This window comes from Salvelinus sp. IW2-2015, linkage group LG27, assembly GCF_002910315.2.
Source record: "Salvelinus sp. IW2-2015 linkage group LG27, ASM291031v2, whole genome shotgun sequence".
Lineage (NCBI taxonomy): Eukaryota > Metazoa > Chordata > Actinopteri > Salmoniformes > Salmonidae > Salvelinus > Salvelinus sp. IW2-2015.
This window is the reverse complement of record NC_036867.1, coordinates 5,288,772-5,310,160: the sequence shown is the minus strand read 5'-3', so window position 1 is coordinate 5,310,160 and position 21,389 is coordinate 5,288,772. Positions and strand designations below refer to the sequence as shown.

The window sequence follows — 21,389 nt, the reverse complement described above, 5'->3', positions numbered from 1 at the left end:
GTTAGCCCCACGATCCCTCAAAAATGTTATCTACCGTGTCAGACTCATCAAACTGATACATTAATTATGGTCAGCGCTTGCTAGATCCACTGTCAATTATGGTTGAGCATCCGTCTTCAGGATTAGCTTCCTGGCAAGACCCATCGAATGTTCTCCCCAATTTGATAAAGCAACTTCACTCGAAATGTGCACTGCTCACGCATGACATGATCGTAATTCCGGTGCAGCCTGTCCACCTGAAATGAAAAGCAGCCACTGCTGTCAGATGTCTTTATTCTTAGGAAAATAGTGTATGGTTAATTTTACATTATGGCATGCAGTCACAAGACAGTGTGCTTTTTGCCGGCGTTCCGGTAAGTAGCTTGCTAGCTAACTGTCACGCCACAGATGAAAGGTTACCAGTATCTTCGGTCGTACGTTCTGCTTGAGCTACTGTAACGTAAACTCACTTACTTTTGTACATCRCCTTGGTCCGTACAATTGACCTTATTTTAGCGCCCAAGAAACGTAATAGTTCCAGATCAACTTTAATGTCAATACCATTGTAACACACAATTTCTCTCCTTTCCAACAGAATTCATGTYGAGACCTCCACGCTGCMCGTTTCTGCATGATTCAAGAAGGCAATGAGCTCCGTCGGGTCTTTTAAAAAATGGCGGGTGGGGAAACGAAACTAATGCGTGGTAGTGAGAAGGAGAGGAGATGTATGGGAAAACGGCTTTTTTTCACTCGATCTGTCCAACTTATCACCTTATCGCCTCTAAAATGTAAATAAAACACTATAAAGAGTTTATATAATGTTTCATTACATACCTATTTGAAGGTTTGTGTCGAATTTGAATCGGGTTTTTATGGCGGCGCTAAAGTGATCTTCAGAAGTAAACAGCGGCTTTGAGAATCATGATCGCTTGCAGTGATGACGCAAAAAATGACTAGGTATCCCCCCCTTACCCCCRTCACTGTCCATTTCTTGTTTTTAAACGATGAGAGAAGTGCTACACCTGGTGGAGAGAGATTGTAAGACAGAAATAGTCGCTTTGTACGGAATGGGGTGAGTTTACGTTAGCTGGTTTAAGGTTTGTAAACAAAGCCAAAGCAAGGCATAGGTGCATGTGGTGACAGTTTTAAGGCGGTATATTTAAATTACTTACGATAATAAGACGTTACCATTGCTGTACTACATTTCTGGCTTAATTTTTTWWAAATATTTAAAWTTTTTAACATTTATTTCACCTTTATTTAACCAGGTAAGCTAGTTGAGAACAAGTTCTCATTTACAACTGCGACCTGGCCAAGATAAAGCAAAGCAGTTCGACACATACAACAACACAGAGTTACACATGGAATAAACAAACATACAGTCAATAATACAGTAGGAAAAAAAGTATATATACATTGTGTGCAAATGAGGTAAGATAAGGGAGGTAAAGGCAATAAATAGGCCATGGTGGCGAAGTAATTACAATATAGCAATTAAACACTGGAATGGTAGATGTGCAGAAGATGAAGGTAGTTGGATGGGCTATTTACAGATGGGCTATGTACAGGTGCAGTGATCTGTGAGCTGCTCTGACAGCTGGTGCTTAAAGCTAGTGAGGGAGATATGTGTCTCCAGCTTCAGTGATTTTTGYAGTTCGTTCCAGTCATTGGCAGCAGAGAACTGGAAGGAAAGGCGGCCAAAGRAGGAATTGGCTTTGGGGGTGACCAGTGAGATATACCTGCTGGAGCGCGTGCTACGGGTGGATGCTGCTATGGTGACCAGTGAGCTGMGATAAGGTGGGGCTTGACCTAGCAGAGACTTGTAGATGACCTGGAGCCAGTGGGTTTGGCGACGAGTATGAAGCGAGGGCCAGCCAACGAGAGCGTACAGGTCGCAGTGGTGGGTAGTATATGGGGCTTTGGTGACAAAACGGATGGGACTGTGATAGACTGCATACAATTTGTTGAGTAGAGTGTTGGAGGGTATTTTGTAAATGACATCGCCGAAGTCGAGGATCAGTAGGGTGGTCAGTTTTACGAGGGTATGTTTGGCAGCATGAGTGAAGGATGCTTTGTTGCGAAATAGGAAGCCGATTCTAGATTTAATTTTTGGATTGGAGATGTTTAATGTTAGTCTGGAAGGAGAGTTTACAGTCTAACCAGACACCTAGGTATTTGTAGTTATCCACATATTCTAAGTCAGAACCGTCCAGAGTAGTGATGCTGGACGGGCGGGCAGGTGCGGGCAGCGATCRGTTGAAGAGCATGCATTTAGTTTTCATTGCATTTAAGAGCAGTTGGAGGCCACGGAAGGAGAGTTGTATGGCATTGAAACTCGTCTGGAGGTTAGTTAACACAGTGTCCAAAAAAGGGCCAGAWGTATACAGAATGRTGTCGTCTGCRTAGAGGTGGATCAGAGAATCACCAGCAGCAAGAGCGACATCATTGATGTATACAGAGAAGAGAGTCGGCCCGAGAATTGAACACCGTGGCATCCCCATAGAGACTGCCAGAGGTCCGGACAACAGGCCCTCCAATTTGACACACTAAACTCTATCAGACAAGTAGTTGGTGAACCAGGCGAGGCAATCATTTGAGAAATAAAGGCTGTTGAGTCTGCCGATAAGAATGTGGTGATTGACAGAGTCGAAAGCCTTGGCCAGGTCGATGAATACGGCTGCACAGTATTGTCTCTTATCGATGGCGGTTATGATATCGTTTAGGACCTTGAGCGTGGCTGAGGTGCACCCATGACCAGCTCTGAAACCAGATTGCATAGCGGAAAAGGTACGGTGGGATTCGAAATGGTCGGTAATCTGTTAGTTATCTTGGCTTTCAAAGACCTTAGAAAGGCAGGGTAGGATAGATATAGGTCTGTAGCAGTTTGGGTCAAGAGTGTCTCCCCCTTTGAAGAGGGGGMTGACCGCAGCTGCTTTCCAATCTTTGGGAATCTCAGACGATACGAAAGAGAGGTTGAACAGGCTAGTAATAGGGGTTGCAACAATTTCGGCAGATAATTTTAGAAAGAAAGGGTCCAGATTGTCTAGCCCGGCTGATTTGTAGGGGTCCAGATTTTGCAGCTCTTTCAGAACATCAGCTATCTGGATTTGGGTGAAGGAGAAATGGGGAGGCTTGGGCAAGTTGCTGTGGGGGGTGCAGGGCTTTTGACCGGGGTAGGGGTAGCCAGGTGGAAAGCATGGCCAGCTGTAGAAAAATGCTTATTGAAATTCTTAATTATAGTGGATTTATTGGTGGTGACAGTGTTTCCTAGCCTCAGTGCAGTGGGCAGCTGGGAGGAGGTGCTCTTATTCTCCATGGACTTTACAGTGTCCCAGAACTTTTTTGAGTTTGTGTTACAGGATGCAAATTTCTGCTTGAAAAAGCTAGCCTTAGCTTTTCTAACTGCTTGTGTATACTGGTTCCTAACTTCCCTGAAAAGTTGCATATCACGGGGGATATTTGATGCTGATGCAGAACGCCACAGGATGTTTTTGTGCTGGTTAAGGGCAGTCAGGTCTGTTCCTGGTTCTACATTTTTTGAATGGGGCATGCTTATTTAAGATGGTGAGGAAGGCACTTTTAAAGAATAACCAGGCATCCTCTACTGACGGGATGAGGTCAATATCCTTCCAGGATACCCGGGCCAGCTCGATTAGAAAGGCCTGCTCGCTGAAGTGTTTTAGGGAGCGTTTGACAGTGATGAGGGGTGGTCGTTTGACCGCAGGCCCATTACGGATGCAGGCAATGAGGCAGTGATCGCCGAGATCTTGGTTGAAAACAGCAGAGGTGTATTTGGAGGGCAAGTTGGTTAGGATGATATCTATGAGGATGCCCGTGTTTACAGCTTTGGGGTTGTACCTGGTAGGTTCATTGATCATTTGTGTGAGATTGAGGGCATCAAGCTTAGATTGTAGGATGGCCGGGGTGTTAAGCATRTCCCAGTTTAAGTCACCTAGCAGCACGAGCTCTGAAGATAGATGGGGGGCAATCAGTTCACATATGGTGTCCAGAGCACAGCTGGGGGCAGAGGGTGGTCTATAGCAGGCGGCAACGGTGAGAGACTTGTTTCTGGAAAGGTGGATTTTTAAAAGGAGAAGCTTGAATTGTTTGGGTACAGACCTGGATAGTAAGACAGAACTCTGCAGGCTATTTATGTGACGTTGAATAATGCCGGAAGTAAATCCTTGGTAATGGCTGCCTCCTGAATCCAAGTGTTTGACACGAAGGGCGGAGACCAGTAACTTTCTGATCAAACTTTATCTATGTACCAGCTACAGTCATTTTTCATACTTGGGTCACCCTACTTTGAACTGGTTTCATCCAAATATCATCCAATTTGATTCGTCCATTGACAACAAGTCTGAGTTGCACATGCTTATCTCAACTTTGAATCAGGCCCTAAGAGAATGACAGTATGACTAGTAGGATATTGATGATAACATTAGTGATTTATTATTGTGTTGTACCATGAACAATGGGCATAGTGTACGACATGGTGTTAAGTCTATTTTCACTTCCAGTTGACTGGGGCTGCCTTCCTGCACCGAACTGTCTCATTCAATAATAGGGAATGCTTGACCCCAGCCACAATATCCCCTAAAATAATCGAACAGAAATAGCCTCAAATGCTCTGCTGAGACAGCCTGCCTCAAGAATGACATTAAGGGTCTATAATTTGCACCTACTGACTTACAGCACTACTGAAGGTCTAATCAGCATACAGCGAATGACATAAGCACTACTGAAGGTCTAATCAGCATACAGCGAATGACATAAGCACTACTGAAGGTCTAATCAGCATACAGCGAATGACATAAGCACTACTGAAGTTCTAATCAGCATACAGCGAATGACATAAGCACTACTGGCCTAATCCGTGTCGACTGAATTGAATTCAGACGTGGGTTCAAATACTACGCTACGTTAAAATATAAATCTTTAAAATCCTTTAGCTGTGCTTGACTGAGCTTGTCTGGCTCAATGGAACCAATGGAATAGTCCCAAAACTCTTATCCACAGAGGACCGGTATCGATACAGGCTTTTGCTCCAATCTAAGCACCTGATACAACAAATCCGTTAAAAAAAGTCTTCAAGAAACTGAATTTGTTGAATCAGCAGTGTGACTGTTAAAAAATAAAATAAATGTATGGCCTGCTCCACCCTGACCTAAGTGCACACATGTTCCTCTATCTGACAGTCTGAGAAAAGAGTACCTGGGGATCTGAATGAACAAGCCGCTTCTGGAAAAACCCAACCATGGGAAATTGGCCTGCAGTTTTCCACGCAGTCTTCACATCCATTGAAAAATGACTAGTTATTGCATAATTTCACATTATGCAGACCGTTTCTTCAGTATGTGTCGGCCTATCTGAGTAAACGAATGATACAGTATGTTGACTTAACAGGCATTAGAAATGTGGCAGATACATTATGTACACACAATAATTAGCCTTTACCTTCCCAATGTTGGTTRCAGAGAGATTTAAATGACACTATCATTTGCATTGTGAACCTGGATGACAGGTTATGGAGCAATTGCTGATGCAAATGGACAGTGCCTTCAGAAAGTATTCACACCCCTTGACTTTTTCCACATTTTGTTGTGTTACAGCCTGAATATAAACATTATTACATTTAGATTTGTTTGTCACTGACCTACACACAATACCTCTTAATGTCAAAGTCGAGTTATTTTTTGGGACATTTTTACAAATTAATTAAAAATGATAAGTATTCAACCCCTTTGTTATGGCAGGCCTAAATAAGTTCTGGAGTAAAAATGTGCTTAACAAGCCAAATAATCAATTGCATGGACTCTGTGTGCTGTAATAGCGTTTAACATCATTTTTGAATGACTATCTCATCTCTGTACCCCATACATACAATTATCTCAAATCAAATGATTGTATTTGGCGCATGTGACAAATAAAGTTTGATTTGATATCTGTAAGGTCCCTCAGTCAAGCAGTACATTTCAAACACAGTTTAAACCACAAAGACTAGGTAGGTTTTCCAATGCCTCGCAAAGAAGGGCACCTATTGGGTAAACATAAAAAAGCATACATTGAATATCCCTTTGAGCATGCTGAAGTTATTAATTACACTTTGGCTGGTGTATCAATACACCCAGTCACTGCAAAGATAAGTACATCCTTCCTAACTCAGTTGCCAGGGATTTCACCATGAGGCCAATAGTGACTTTAAAACAGTTACAGAGTTTAATGGCTGTGATAGGATAAAACTGAGGATGGATCAACAACATTGTAAATACTCCACAATACTACTCTAATTGACAGAGTGAAAAGATGGAAAGCCTGTACAGAATACCTTTTTTTCCAAAGTATACATCCTGTTTGCAACAAGGCACTAAAGTAATACTGCAAAAAATGTGCCAAAGCAATTAACTTTTTGTCCTGAATACAAAGTGTTATGTTTCTGGCAAATCTCTTCATATTTTCAAGCATAGTGGTGGCTGCATCATGTTATGGGTATGCTTGTAATTGTTAAGAACTGGGGAGCTTTTCAGGATAAAAAAAGAGCTAAGTACAGGCAAAATCCTGGAGGAAAACCTGGTTCAGTCTTCTTTCCACCAGACACTGGGAGATTAATTCACCTTCCACCAGGACAATAACCTAAATCACAAGGCCAAATCTACACTGGAGTTGCTTACCAAGAAGACAGTGAATGTTCCTGAGTGGCCGAGTTATAGTTTTGACTTAAATCTACTTGAAAATCTATGGCAAGACCTGATTATGATTGTCTAGCAATGATCAACCACCAATGTGACAGAGCTTGAATAATCTTTTAAAGAATAATGTGCAAATGTTGCACAATCCAGGTGTGGAAAGCTCTTAGAGACTTACCCAGAATGACTCACAGCTGTAACCACTGCCAAAGTATCCACTCAGGGTTGTGAATACTTATGTAAATGAGATATTTCTGTATTTCAATAAATCATTTTCAATAAATTTGGAAAAACTTCTAAAAACATGTTTTCACGTTGTCATTATGGGGTATTGTGTGTAAAAAAAATAGATTTAATCCATTTTGAATTCAGCCTCTGTAACACAACAAAATGTGGAATTAGTCAAGGGGTATGAATACTTTCTGAAGACACTGTAACTATATGTAGTATGTGTGTAGGATCTTAATTTGAGCCAGTTTGCTAGAGCAGGAAAATAATCATGCAGCAACAGGAAATATGAATTATTATGTGAATTATAATTAATGGCCATTTTTGTAGGGGTTAATAAAAAAAATTGTAAGGGAAATGAAGTCGGTGGAAATTACAAACTTCAGAAGCCTTTTTAAACCTCAAATATACACTACAAGTTTTACATTTCCTGCATTGCATGAAAGTTCTTCTGCAACAGGGTGATCAAATTAAGATCCTACATCTGTATGTATTAAAGTGAGCCTATTCCATAGGTGGTAGACACTTATTACGAGGAAAGCGCATGATAGCCATTAGCCACCCCTCAATAACTCAATAATAGAGTTAATGTGCATTCCATATCTACAACATTCTCCTACTATAACAGGGTTTCCTGTTCCTTGGGTATTACTGACTGTGACCGGTCAGCTCACACCAATTTAATCAGTTCACAAGTGCTAATCTTACTGAAGTTTAATCGGTGGGTATTCTAAGCTGAAAAGGGCAGATAGCTTGTATGTCTCTGGTACAATAAAGTAAAGGGGAAACACTGTCAATCACAGCTTAAGTATTTGAAAGACAAGTCTTTCTGATGCAGTGTGCACAGTGCAGGATGGTTGTTGTAGGGATAAGTGTTTTAGCATAAACCAATCACATTGAGGCACAAAATACTGTAAATATGCTGTGGGCTGATAACTCTAATTGTATCCCCCTTGATTCTTGCTAATGAAAAGCGTGAAAATCTCAGCGGTAGGCAGGAGGCTGCATTTGGAGCAGCAGAAGCACATGGTTCAGAAAATTGGCCAACATATTTATCCCCAGTGTTCCCCTCTCAAGGCCAGAGAACTTGGACTTTCTGTTGTTTACCCTTTTCCAAATGACCGGCGACCCTGTTCTCTGTGCTTTGCCGTTTAACCCTAAGCACTCTCGTCTCTCTCTCTCTCTCTCTGTCCCTCTCTCTCTCTCCCTCTTTCTCCTTATCTTCTTCATCTGTATCACTCACTCAGCTCTTTTTCCAGTCCCCCCCACCACACACATCCAGTAAGTCATATTTCATCCTGTCATTCTTTTGACTTTACTTTCTCTATCTCTTTCATTCCCCCCTCTAGTCAATGCTTTTCTCTCATTATTGTGTCTATTGTGGGAACGTGATATCGTCAAGAATAGAGGGTGTTACCAATTCTGAATCTCTTTCTAGAGTTTTACCGTCTGTAGAATTGTGGGGTTTTGTTTGACTAGCTTGGGTGCCAGTCTGTTTTGGCTTTAGCTAACTAGTCATTGTCTTGCCTTGGCATGAACACACATGAACGTTGGTCATTTCCTGCAAGAGGAGGCAACTTGGCACTTGTTTGCACATCCCTCACCTCAAGTGTGGGTCATCATTCACAATCAATAAGTGTAAAATAACTAAGCATCAGTATTGGTGTCTATGCTCTAAATCTCTACAGTCAGACCCTACAATGGATAACACATGTACATTAGCAACTTGGCATATCACTTTAGAATGTGGAACAACTTGGAACACTTTGTGTGCATTCGCGGAAGTCCAACATATGTCGGTCAAACAAACCTTTTTGGGTGGGAAATCGATAGGTTTGCTAGGGACGAATCAATGAGATTTACAGGAGATTATTAACATTGACGCCTACCACTTAGTGTCGCAAGTGCATTATCGATTCTGATGTAGAGCAGCCGTTCAAAAGTATTTGTCCTGTCCTCCCACATCAATCACGAGTCAAGTGACCCATCTATCACTTGTTATGTACACTATGTCTTGTTTAACAAATGCCTGGTATTTTGATTAAGATGTGCGCTATGGCAGATCAAGGATGTTTGAGTTGGGATTTGCTGGAAATTACGCTAGACCTCACTGAAAACCGGACCCTCATTCAAAGGCGAAATTCATTCAAAATGAACACTGAACTGAGCCAGAGGCAGGTGACCCTGATGTTTCAACATGTCATGGCAATGAGGATTTTTTTTTAAACAAGCCTTGTATGTCAAAGCAGGAGGGAAGATTCAAATTGGAGGAAAGAAAAATCAACATAATTGTTTAGATCTTCAAACATATTACCCACTTGGCACAGACGTCAATTCAACGTCTATTCCACGTTGGTTCAACAAAATATCAACAAAATGACGTGGAAACAACGTTGATTCAACCAGTGTGTGYCCAGTGGGTAGAGACGTTAGAGACATATTAGAGACGCAACATATAGTCATGTCACACATCCAAGTCTCACAACTGGATTCACTCTGTCACAGATTCATTGTCATATATTTCATCCTGTCATTCTTTTGACTCTATTTTGGATGAATTTCCTGTCTTTTGTGAATGAGAAGGTGTGGTACACTAYGTGATAACAATCTTAGATCCGGATTAATTCGAAGCATTGGGTCTAGGTGGAATCTTTCACWCAAAAAAACTGCCATCTGCAATCGGACACCTGAGCTGAAACAACAGGAGGGGTTGTCACTCTGAAAGAATAGGAGAAGGGCTTTTTTGCTTCTTATCTCAATAGGATCACGAAAACTCTTCTTCTCTCCCAAGTGAACGTCTCACATTTCATCACCATGACTGACTGGTCTGAATACTTTACATATGAAAAGAACACCACATAAGAAGAATCAACCCAGTGACAGGAAGTTGTTTTTCAGCCCCCAATCCGGAATTTCGCAACCCTTTGGACTTGAGAATTTCAGATAAAGTCTCCCTGTCTCTCACAGCGTATGTAGCGAGAGACAATATTATTCACTGAGCAGTCCCCCTTTAAGTCCAAGAACGTTGCCAAGAAAGACAGAAATGTGTAACAGCAGCTTTATATTGAATTTGAGCAAATGACATTAAGGCTGCTTTAAATTAGATAGTGCAGTTAACAAGGAGGTGGCACATATGTAGTATCTATAGAAACACTTAAGTGCCTCAGATTAAATAAAATAGCATAATTGTTTGTTTGTCAGTGTGTTTTCTAGGGGTTATTGGAGAGTAAACGTTGTTTACGTTGTTGTCATTGCTTAAAATTCATATGACTTATATTACATCTAAAAAGGGCCATATATTGAAAGTGTTTTGGCGTATATCTGAGTTAAACCTGTTTTGATTCGGATAGCACTCAGACAACTTGAAGTGAACAACTGTCTAGCACCAGGTTTGAGATAGTATACTTGAAACTCAAGACAAGAGAGAATCTCTACTCCAGGGGTGGCCAACACTTCCTGGAGAGCTACTGGATAGGCAGGTTATTGATCCAGCCTTGCCCTAACACACCAGTATCAGCTCTTTATCGAGACCTAAAGAGCAGCTGATTAGTAAAAATCAGGAGTGTAGGGCAGGTCTGGAACAAAAGCCTGCACACCCAGCAGCTCTCCAGGAGGAGGGTTGACCACTCCTGTTCTACTTCAACACACCAATTGCTGTAGTTATTTCTGGACATAAGAACAACATTAAAAAAAGTGAATCTAAGCCTGACCATGGTCTCTTTTAACAGTTTATTWACAGCTATTTCTCCTGGGATTTGGTGGTCTTTTTTCCAGCCAAAACTAATCCAGCCTGGTCTGTCCCATAAATTATTTKTATGATTTGCTAAATGAAAATAAGGGGATTAAGCCCAGGGGGAAACACAAATCTGTAAGTCTGCTCATGTAAAAATAGATACTAGAGATTTGGTCATTTCCATGTRAAAGGACCCATGAGCACTAACATGTGAAGTTCACAGGATCATGTAAAAATGGGTGTCAAATGAAAGTGTCAATATATWTWTTTTTWAATTAAGGCATATTTATATTTTCAACCATTTCCCATCAYAAAAATKAGGAATAAGCAAAGGCTTTGATTTCTGGTCAAACATATGGAAAAGGGCTCTTAAAGGGCATTAGAAACACATCAAAATACAATACTGTTGAAAAATCCCTGCCAACTAATTCCATCACTTATATATACCTTTTGATCTTTTTTTCTGCCTTCTGTAAGTTTTTCAGAAACATTGCATTCTGCCTTGAAATTCCTTTACCTAATGAGGTACGATAATGAAAGTTCACAGATGTAACAAGTAAAGGTAGACCTATCAATTAGTTATACTCGACTGTACTATACTGAACTCTACTGTTCTCTACTGTACTGTATTGTAAAGGCAATGTGTCAGGTCATAGCTGACACCATTGTTTCTGCAGACATCATTGAATCTTAATTCAGAACAGATATTTAACATTGTTTTTGGATAACTTGGGCACATAAAAAACAGATCTTCACATTTTTTCCAGTAAAAGTGTTTTTGTAAAACACAATGTGTAAATTGTTAAAAGTAGTCATTGTGTATAGAGTAGTATGATTTGCTAAACTTTGAAATCAATGGTTTTTGTTTGGCATACATTTTAAGTGAGATTCCWTTACCTTGGAATTGTCAATTTACCTCTACCTACAGTATCTAGAAGTGTTTGCACCAGCTGCAAAGTTTGCACTTGTTTTTGTTAAGTTGGGAATAAAACASCCAGAAAAAAGCTAAATCATAAAAAAAAACTCTTCATTTAAACTTGACCTTACATTAAACCTTCTTTCACACTTGTTTTATCTTTACGTTCATCCCAACAACAACAAAGAAATCCCTCATATACTTGTAAAARATTTGCTTGCCAGAATTTTTCAAGCAAAATAAGTCCATTGCAATTCAGCCAACAGAGCAGCTGTGATTTGTGAGATATGATGTTATTGGACTAACACCGATAARTGTTACAGAGTGGACACAAGTGACCTCCCCCTGGGTGATATAATAGGATATTCAGGCCTAAAATCAATGGAGCATTATTCACTCTTCACACACTCAATAACAGATGAACCCTAAATGGYCCAACAAGTGCTGTATTGACATTGTTCTTGAATCATATGTGGCATCACGTGTCAAATGTTAAAGTGTTCAAATTGATTTCTAATTCCTTTCTAGCAAATACTGATTTATGGTTAATTCTCAAAAGGTTCGATTTAGCCTAGTCAAAACGCTATTGTGAAAACAGCAATGRGAAAGCTGCCCTCCTTGGTTGGAGAGGACATATAATTCGGGGAATAGCCGATATATGCTTGAGAGGCCAGCATTTCGACAGACTCTGGAGCCAAATGCCAAGGCTGGACAGTGTCCTTGTCGTACCATAGACATAGCTGATTAGAACTAATGCCGTAGACACAGCCACGGAGCTATTTAGGCAGATTAGTAAAATATATGCTAAACAACACTAAATTAATCAAATCTAAGTCATGATAGAAGAAAAACAAATCTGAAAGTTATTTGTTTACCAGCTTGGATGCTGCTCAGTTTAGTGTCATATAAGGTCATATATCTGGAACTTTTTGTTGTAACACCTGATGGAAGGTGGTTTAAGGTTCCACTAGTCAAATGGACACTGTTCTTTAGACAGGGGTCTAAAGAATATATAAAAGATTGAAAAACAAAAAAGGTAGTAAAGGCATGGTCCAACCAACTGAACACGTTTCCAAAATCAGAATAATTGTGATATCAAAACAAAATATTAAAAATATTGAATCAGTTCCTTTCTTCCAAGAAACGGGGAGGTGTTTGACATTTTACCAACTTCTTTTCAACGTACATTGATACTTACTTTTAACATTTGAAACAGAGGTGTTAAAAGCATTCCAGGTAGGGTTAGAGTGCACAGGTTGATGGGTTAAACACTCTCATAAATGGAGCCTAGGGAAATTCCGCCCAGAACTTGACTCCACATGTTTCTAGAAAGAAAGAAATGTTTCCATTTCTCAAATAGATTGCTTCCGTAAAAATATGTGTGTTACCTTTGTGTTGTTCTCTTTGCTTCTTAATACGCAAAGGCAGCACGAGCCAAGAGTTTACCGTTTCGGCATTGCAATTCAAATTGAGATGCCGCATAAACCAGACACAAAGAAAGGACATAYAGACAGAATATGTAGAAGATTTCCACTTGAAGATCTTATGATACTTAATTACGAGGTCCACCGTACCTTCTCTGAGTTGATACAAAAAAAACTATTTCTTCATGCACCTGGTGCTTCTACTATAAAATCCTTCAGTCATGTGTGTGCCCTATACCTATCTGGTTTGCTGTTGTAGTTCTTCCCCACTACACCAAGTGAGACCTTTTAGTGAGCCATCATTTAGCAGACACTCTTATCCAGAGCAACAAGGGTTGGCGGCCTTGCTCAAGGGCACATAAACACATTTTTCACCTCTGGGATTCGAACCAATGCTCTTAAACGCTCTTAACCGACTCCACTACATTACAGTATGTGGCTCAGGGTTCTTAAAGTCCTTGAATCTTTGGAATGCAAATACTTTGTGAAAAGGATTGCATGTTGACAACTGCCTGAACGTTCTTTCAATGGATTAGAAGTTGTTACATTGACTGTGTGACTTCGTAAAGATCTTCTAGAGCTTTGCAGGACTGTATTTCTAATGTGTATAGGCCAGATGAGCCTTGTGTGGCTGGCTGGTTTGACGGTTTTTACAACACATGCAGTCTGTTAGAGGCCACAGGCAAGGTATTACTAGGTAAACTCACAGGGTTCAGAKTGGCAAATGCTTTACTTGTCCTCTGTCAACAGATTCTCAAAGAGGAAAACTTGTCAGAGGCTAAAACACAGGGCTGGTCATTAGACTGATGCCACAAATTGAGTTTGATGGACTTATCATGCACACCTAACTAGTCCTATAAGTGCCTAGTGGAGTGAAGGTCAGAGCTACTTTTCAGGACAACAAATCTGTTTTATTTCCCTCTTTTGCTTTTCTTTGCATTGAAAGAGGACACCATTCACTGAGAGTATCATCTCAATGCTAAGGCTATCTGTTAAGGTCTATTAATATCCATGAACAATAATAATAATACATTGGCATCTCTTCAGCTAAGTATGTCAAACCAGGAATAACATGCTTCYGACAAATGGGAGCCGAAAAAGCTTTCTCCTCAAATGCATTGAAATAATATGTAACAGCTGCACAACAAAACAAAACCCATGATGGACCCTTGACACAATAAAATTACCCTGAAATGCAGACGGCTGCAATTGAGAACCTGGCAAGAGCTTTAGAGAACAATAGCATCCATTGAATCAAAACAGCAGAAAACGTCACTGAACCACTGTCATATGAGAAGGTCATTACTTTCACCAATTTAAGATGGATCTTCCAATCAAATTAGCTATTTACTTGCATTAAACAATTGCGTTCATTTTATCAAGGACCTTGTTACATTGTTACTAACACTCAGTTATTGAATTCTTTAAGACACTGAGGATCACAATTATACGGATAAACCAATGATACTTGTTATTTGCAGTGCTAATTCCATATGTATTTTTATAAGTCTGTGTTATAGTGGAAACAGAGGGAACATGTCTAAGAAGTCAACTATGACAAATGAATTCAATTCAAACAAYCCATTCAAACAATGTACTGAAGATGAACACTAATTGCCATAGACACAAACCAGGATAATTGGGGTGTGAGCCTTAAGCAAGGGTCCTTCCAGAAGCTACCCTTTGTTCAAGCTGTTGTGTGAGGCCAGTCAAAGAAAAGGAACAGTCAGCTATTCTTACTCAAAGATGAACAATAACTCAAGTATTGTCTCTTACGATGATGTCTGTTAATTACAGAAACAAAATATAAGAAAATCATGTCAGCATTTTATAGTTCAATTTACATCCATTTTAGTAGGCTACCCAAAAAGGAAAAATCATTCATCATCATAAATAATAAAAMATGTCACTGTAGAAGGTAGTGAATGAAAAAAGGGAATACACATTGTAAACACCAATTCCAATTCAACTACATCTAATACGACTGAATTCATCTGGCAAGCAGAATATGCTCTTTCCTCTATATCACAGTTTATAAAGGAAACGACTGCTAAATATGTCTAATATTATAATGTTTTAACCAGARACACTGTCTATCTCTCTGACTGCACTATAAATCAAGAAATGTAGAGCAGAATAAAATAGATACCAGAATTGTCCATCCATTTTGGTTAGAATGGAAATGTGTACCTGGCTTTTGCACAACAACCCCAGACGAACGCCTAACCAGATCAGACACTTCCACAATCTGCTAACAATCTGGTGTGTTTTGAAACTAGCGGGAGTCCCAGACAGCTAGCACTCTGGCCAGATCAGAGGGTCTCCTACTGCAGGTGGTTGTCCACAGAGGAGCCAGGGGGACAAGGGGCAGTCCCTGCTCCATGGGGGACCCYGTCTGTCATCACCACCATCTGGACTGGAGACCCACTTTGGCACAACACAGGACCAGATCTGGTCTCCTCTTTCCTAGTGGTGGCTAATGTGCCAAGACAGTTTAGACATGGAACAGGCAATGGACAGTCTCAGAGCAGTTCTGGAACTCCTTGTGGGTTAATTAGGTACAAATAATCTATAGACTATTGCATTTAATTTGAAGTTTGATGTTTAATGTGTAAGGAGTGATGATGCAGCTTTAGTTTAGGCCTATAGTCATATTGTTTCTATTCAGAAAATGAAAAGTATTATTTTGGTTAGAATTAGCCTTAAAACAGTAACGCAGTGACAGGGACAAACATTGCAGAGCTCTATGTATATATGAAGCCCTTAAGCAGGTGTTCAGAAAAGTAGGCTAAATAGCTCTCAATGGTAGGCTATTAATTTGCTTTTTTTTAAGTTTAAAGTTTATATAAGTGTATTAGCCTACTGCCTTTGTCTACTGATACATAGAGATACTATTGAAATCATGTGACATGTCTTCGGAATTATGCTACATGATGTGGATGTCTCCTTTAAAAAAAATGTTTGGCAGACTTTTCCTCAGACCAACAAACAGGTTACTGTAGAAGTAGAAGAAGCATTGTCATTTAGAATTCCGTTTCCGTGTCAATCATTCCGTTTAAGTAAGTAGCCTAGGCTAACCTAGTACTAATTCCCACATTTTACCAAATTCCCCACATGCAAAGTCGGTCTCACACCTACCTTTCTTGTGCGCTGTGAGTGTCACGCAGTAGCACATGCAGAACAAGGCAGCAATAACTATTCCAGTTTCAGGTCGCATTGTTTCCAAAATGTGTTATATTCAATGAAATTAGAGGAGAAACTTATCCATAGTCTTGGGCGAACCCCTTTATGTGATGTATCTACCCCCGCTTTACGTTCAGGAGAGGTAATAGGTGTAGTCTATTTGGGTGGGACTTCGTTGAACTGTCTCTCTCTCTTTTCACGGTGATTGGTCCTCTTCCGTCTCGTGTATCGCAGTCAGAGCAACTTTCAATTGTTTTGACGTCATTTGGAAGGAGTATCGTTCGAAAGCAAAGCAGTCAWGTGCAAAGTTATATCAAGCATGGCCATTGCATACGTTATCTCAAATAGGCCTATCCCTGGCTGGAATAACATTTTATTAGGTTGATATGTTCATATTGCAAGTAGGCTACATGCCTAGGCTTCTTATTGCAAGCTATTTTCTAAACAGGGGTGTATTCAACCTAGAGTTGAATACATTTTGAATTACATAGGCTACCTACAGTAGAAAAGAGGATAATATCTTCTTTCTATTGTCAAGGTCCTGGTCATGGTCCCGTGTGGCTCAGTTGGTAGAGCATGGCGCTTGCAACGCCAGGGTTGTGGGTTCATTCCCCACGGGGGGACCAGGATGAATATGTATGAACTTTCCAATTTGTAAGTCGCTCTGGATAAGAGCGTCTGTTAAATGTAATGTCAACTTTATTTCTCAACTCCTAATATTGCGAAAATTGCACTCATTAGAGGTAATTACACTCACTGAAGCAGAGTATGTGAGCTCCCACTCATCGCTCAAGGACCTACCTGATGATATGTGGCCACTGTGTTTAAAAACAACTAGCTTTTTGTCTAATCTATTGATGATCAGATAATTCAGTTGTAACTGGCTCTGTTGCACTCACATGCTGACCAGACCGGACACGTCGCGTGCGCGAGCGTTGCAAAATAAATTTAGAAATCCATGTTATTCAATTATTGCACCCACACTGCTCTAGCGCGCCAACAAGCGTCTGCGACGCAAAGGGCTAAAATAGAAGTCATTCCTATTTCTGACGCAGATCGCGCTGAAAGTCCTGCCTCTCCCATCTCCTCATTGGTTTATAGAAGCAGGTACCCACGTGCCATCTCCTCATTGGTTATACCCACATGGGTGATTGAAAGACGAACTTTGTTGCCGGTTGTCGTGGTAATACTATGAAAGTTTAGATGGATCACCATATAAATTCAAAGATAAAAATGCCTGGAAGGAGGAGAGATGACTAGAAACGATTCGGTTGGCCGTTTTATGTGTGGATTAATTGTCGGAGTAGAGGTCCTTGTGCATTTCAGGTAAAATAACAACTCAATGTTTATATCCCAGGACAAATTAGCTAGCAACAGCAAGCTAGCTAAATAGGACAAATTAATGTTAGCTAGCAAGWGCWAGCTAACTAGCTAAATTGCCATACATGTTTAATGCTTTTCGACCTGTCCCCAAATTAATGTMATTGGTTCAGAGTTTGTTTTGATATTTTRACCTGCGTGTCGTGATYACGTTTGGTGTGGGGGGGCAAAATACATTTATGCACGATAGCGCACTATGGCGCAAGCGCGCAGCCGGTTTAGGTTCCGTGTAAGGGGCACCATGACCCACACAAATCTGAGTGGGTACAAAGTATGTGAAGATGGCAGCGGGGTGGGCCGGAGGGGGGATATGSCCCCATCTGGAAGTTGGAGAATGTAGCATTTTTCAAACACCTGAAACTGCTTTTTCCTGCAATCATTGTGCTTTTTTKGGGGCATATCCAAGCATACCTCTTGAGCGGTCTGTATCCTCCTGACTGGCGGTTCTTTTTTTAAAGAAACKAAATGCTTCTCTGCATCTCTGTTMAAATCTGGGTAAAAGATTTAAAGGAATGTGAGTCTTATTCAGTACATTTAGCAATTTCTTGCATTTCTGAAGTCTACCAACCTAGCTACTCTAACTTGATTGATAGCCTGAAAAAAAGCTTGGTAGCTAGTTATAAAGTTGGGAGATTGGGAACCTGGCCTAGCTAAAGCCAACTTCATAAAATTGCTACAGATGTAGGATCTTAATTTGATTACCCAGTTGCAGGAGAACTTTCCTGCAATACAGGACATTTTTAACTTGTAGTGTATTTGAGGTTTAAAAAGGCTTCTGAAGTTTGTAATTTCCACTTTGAAATTACAGACTATTTTCCCTTACGAATAATGTATCAACCCCTACAATTTGTAAGTCGCTCTGGATAAGAGCGTCTGCTAAATGACTTAAATGTAAATGTAAATGTACAAAAATGTCAATTAATTAGAATCCAAATAATAATTCACATTTCCATCTGTAGGTGGTTAGTAGTACAGGGTTTCGGGTTTTCGGGAAAATTTGACCAGGAAGATTTTAATTTACCAGACATTTGAAAAATTTACCTGACATCCCTCAAATCCGACTTGGCGCAGCCAGCGCCATCAATAAATGAGTGACGTTGACCAAATGAGCCACATTTACATGTCCTTAAAAACAGCCTATAACAAATTACAAAAACACTATTCCTTGTGTTTTGATGTGTAGTATACGCAAAACTTTATAGTAATTTTTTTATTTTATTGTTTTTCCTAAAACAATATTYGTCCACCTCACTGTTCAGCTGTCGGTGATTTGAGCACTAAATGCATGAGGGCATTGCATGCAAAGGCCTAAAGCCTTTGGAGTCCACTGTATGATATTAATGTAAAAAATATATATATATAAAAAAGGAAGAGAAGCTTAGGCCCAGCTGCAGAGAGAAATAGAGAGCGATAGAGATCCCAGTGGCATGCTATGACACCGACATACATTTCTTTATGTCAGATGGCTACTGCGTCTGCTATGCGGATATAGCCGTACAGGAGGCTAATTCGTAATTTATCAGAATATTTTGGATAAAGATAAGCATTATTTTGTTATATTATAGGAGTAATTCTGGTAGGCCTGAAACATTYTTTCTCACCTCAAGTTCATCTGTCAGTTGGAGCACCAGTGAGCACAGCCTTCATAGGCCTGCAGTAGCTAAATCTKAATAATATCCACACCAAACCATTCTAAACTTTATTAGGGTAATATCAAATGTAAGTCAAGCCATTGTTCATTAGAGAAATATGAGAAGGCTGTTATACTGAGGGAAACAGCATCACAGTTGGAAYTGAATTTGGCCAAAGAAAATGGCTAAATAGAATTAAACAAAACCCTTACGATCTGGTTTAAACCTTCCCAAACGTTTTGAACAGGCTATATTGCATTAATTACCAACAAAGGCTAGTGCCTACCGTACCCAACAAATGACAGAAATAGGCTAATGTTATTTATTTTACAACAGGCCTACTTATAACCTACACTATATATACAAAAGTATGTGGACACCCTTCAAATKAGTGGATTCAGCTATTTTAGCCACACTTGTTGCTGACAGGTGTATAAAATAGAGCACACAGCCATTCAATCTCCATAGACAAACATTGGCAGTAGAATGGCCTTACTGAAGAGCTTAGTAACTTTCAACGCGGCATCGTCGAAGGATACCACCATTCCAACAAGTCAGATGTCTGCCTTGCTAGAGCTGCMCCGGTCTGCCCCTGTAAGTTCTGTTATTGTGAAGTGGAAACGTCTAGGAGCAATAACGGCTCAGCGGCGAAGTGGTAGGCCACAACAACAGCTCAGCGGCGARRYGGTAGTCCAYACAAGCTCACAGAATGGGACTGCCGAGTGCTGAAGCGCGTAGCACGTAAAAATTGTCTGTCCTCGGTTGCAACACTCACTACCGAGTTCCAAACCTCCTCTAGAAGCAATATCAGCACAATAACTGTTAGTCGGGAGCTTCATGAAATGGGTTTCCATGGCCAAGCAGCCGCACACAAGCCTAAGATCACCATGCGCAATGGCAAGCATCGGCTGGAGTGGTGTTCGCCGCCATTGGACTCTGGAGCAGTGGAAACTTGGAGTGTCTTTGGAGTGATGAATCACGCTTCACCATCTGGATGTCCGACAATCAAATCTGGRTTTGGCGGATACCAGGAGAACGCTACCTGCTCAAATGCATAGTGCCCACTGTAAAGTTTGGTGGAGGAAGATTAATGGTTTGGGGCTGTTTTTCATGGTTCGGGCTAGGACCCTTAGTTCCAATTGAAGGGAAATCTTAACGCTACAGCATACAATGACATTCTAGACGATTCTGTGCTTCCAGCTTTGTGGCAACCGTTTGGGCAAGACCCTTTCCTGTTTCAGCATGAAAATGCCCCCGTGCACAAAGCAAGGTCCATACAGAGATGGTTTGTCGAGAAGAACTTGACTGGCCTGCACAGAGCCCTGACCTCAACCCCATCTAACAGCTTTGGGATSAATTGGAACGCCGACTGCGRGCCAGGCCTAATCGGCCAACATCAGTGCCCAACCTCACTAATTATTTTGTGGCTGAATGGAAGCAATTCCGAGCAGCAATGTTCCAACATCTAGTGGAAAGCCTTCCCAGAAGAGTGGAGGCTGTGATTACAGCAAAGGGGGGACCAACTCCATAWTAATGGCCATGATTTTGGAATGAGATGTTCGACGAGCAAGTGTCCACACACACGTTTGGTCATGTAGTGCATCTGAAACTAAATACAGAATATTTTTATTTTTAAGAGGACAAATCTGGGCATGACGCCTCTGGTTGCGCTCACATTTTACAGTCGATAGACAACTTTACGACTGTTACAAACTTAGACTCATCTGTTTTTATCTTTTCAAACAGCTCTTGCACTAAAAGTGCATTACCATAATTTTCACAATTTCACAGTATGATTACAACCTCATAGTGTGACAAAAATGATAAAATAGTCAAGTTTCTGATTACAGTGGGCCTTTAACATAAAATATCAGCTGTCAAATATCAGAGTACATTTCATCAGTGAATGTAACAGAGTTAAAGGTAGACTCAGCAAAATGACGTAGATGCAGAAAGGAAACAGYATAGTGGGTCAATTTCCGCAACAACTAAGAGCGTTGAAGCATGAGGCTCAACTTCTCCACTGTTTTGGTGCCGTGGATCCCACGCTGTAAGAGCGTGAAGCGAACCCATACACATGTGTAGATACCGGCTGTGTGACTGTATGTCTACCTTTAAGACATATTACASATGGATGTTTGTTAAACAATTTGCATTGTGAAAGTAATGTAAAATTGCTTATAATATCATATATCCGCGGACCACAGCTTGGCAACTACGGAAGTCGGC

At 40.6% G+C, this 21,389-nt stretch overlaps 1 protein-coding gene across 2 annotated transcripts in view; it reads right to left on the bottom strand.

The window, feature by feature from the left end:
- Positions 1-16,332, bottom strand: part of LOC111953517 (melanoma receptor tyrosine-protein kinase) — a 50,094-nt gene extending 33,762 nt beyond the window's left edge. For both annotated transcript variants that reach the window (XR_002875874.3, XM_023972858.2), the window contains exon 1: positions 16,105-16,332. Coding sequence is in view for 1 of the 2 variants with exons in the window: in XM_023972858.2 (XP_023828626.1) it covers positions 16,105-16,183 (79 nt within the window). In the remaining variant the exon portion in view is untranslated. The remainder of the gene's footprint in view (positions 1-16,104) is intronic.
- Positions 16,333-21,389: the final 5,057 nt, after the last annotated feature.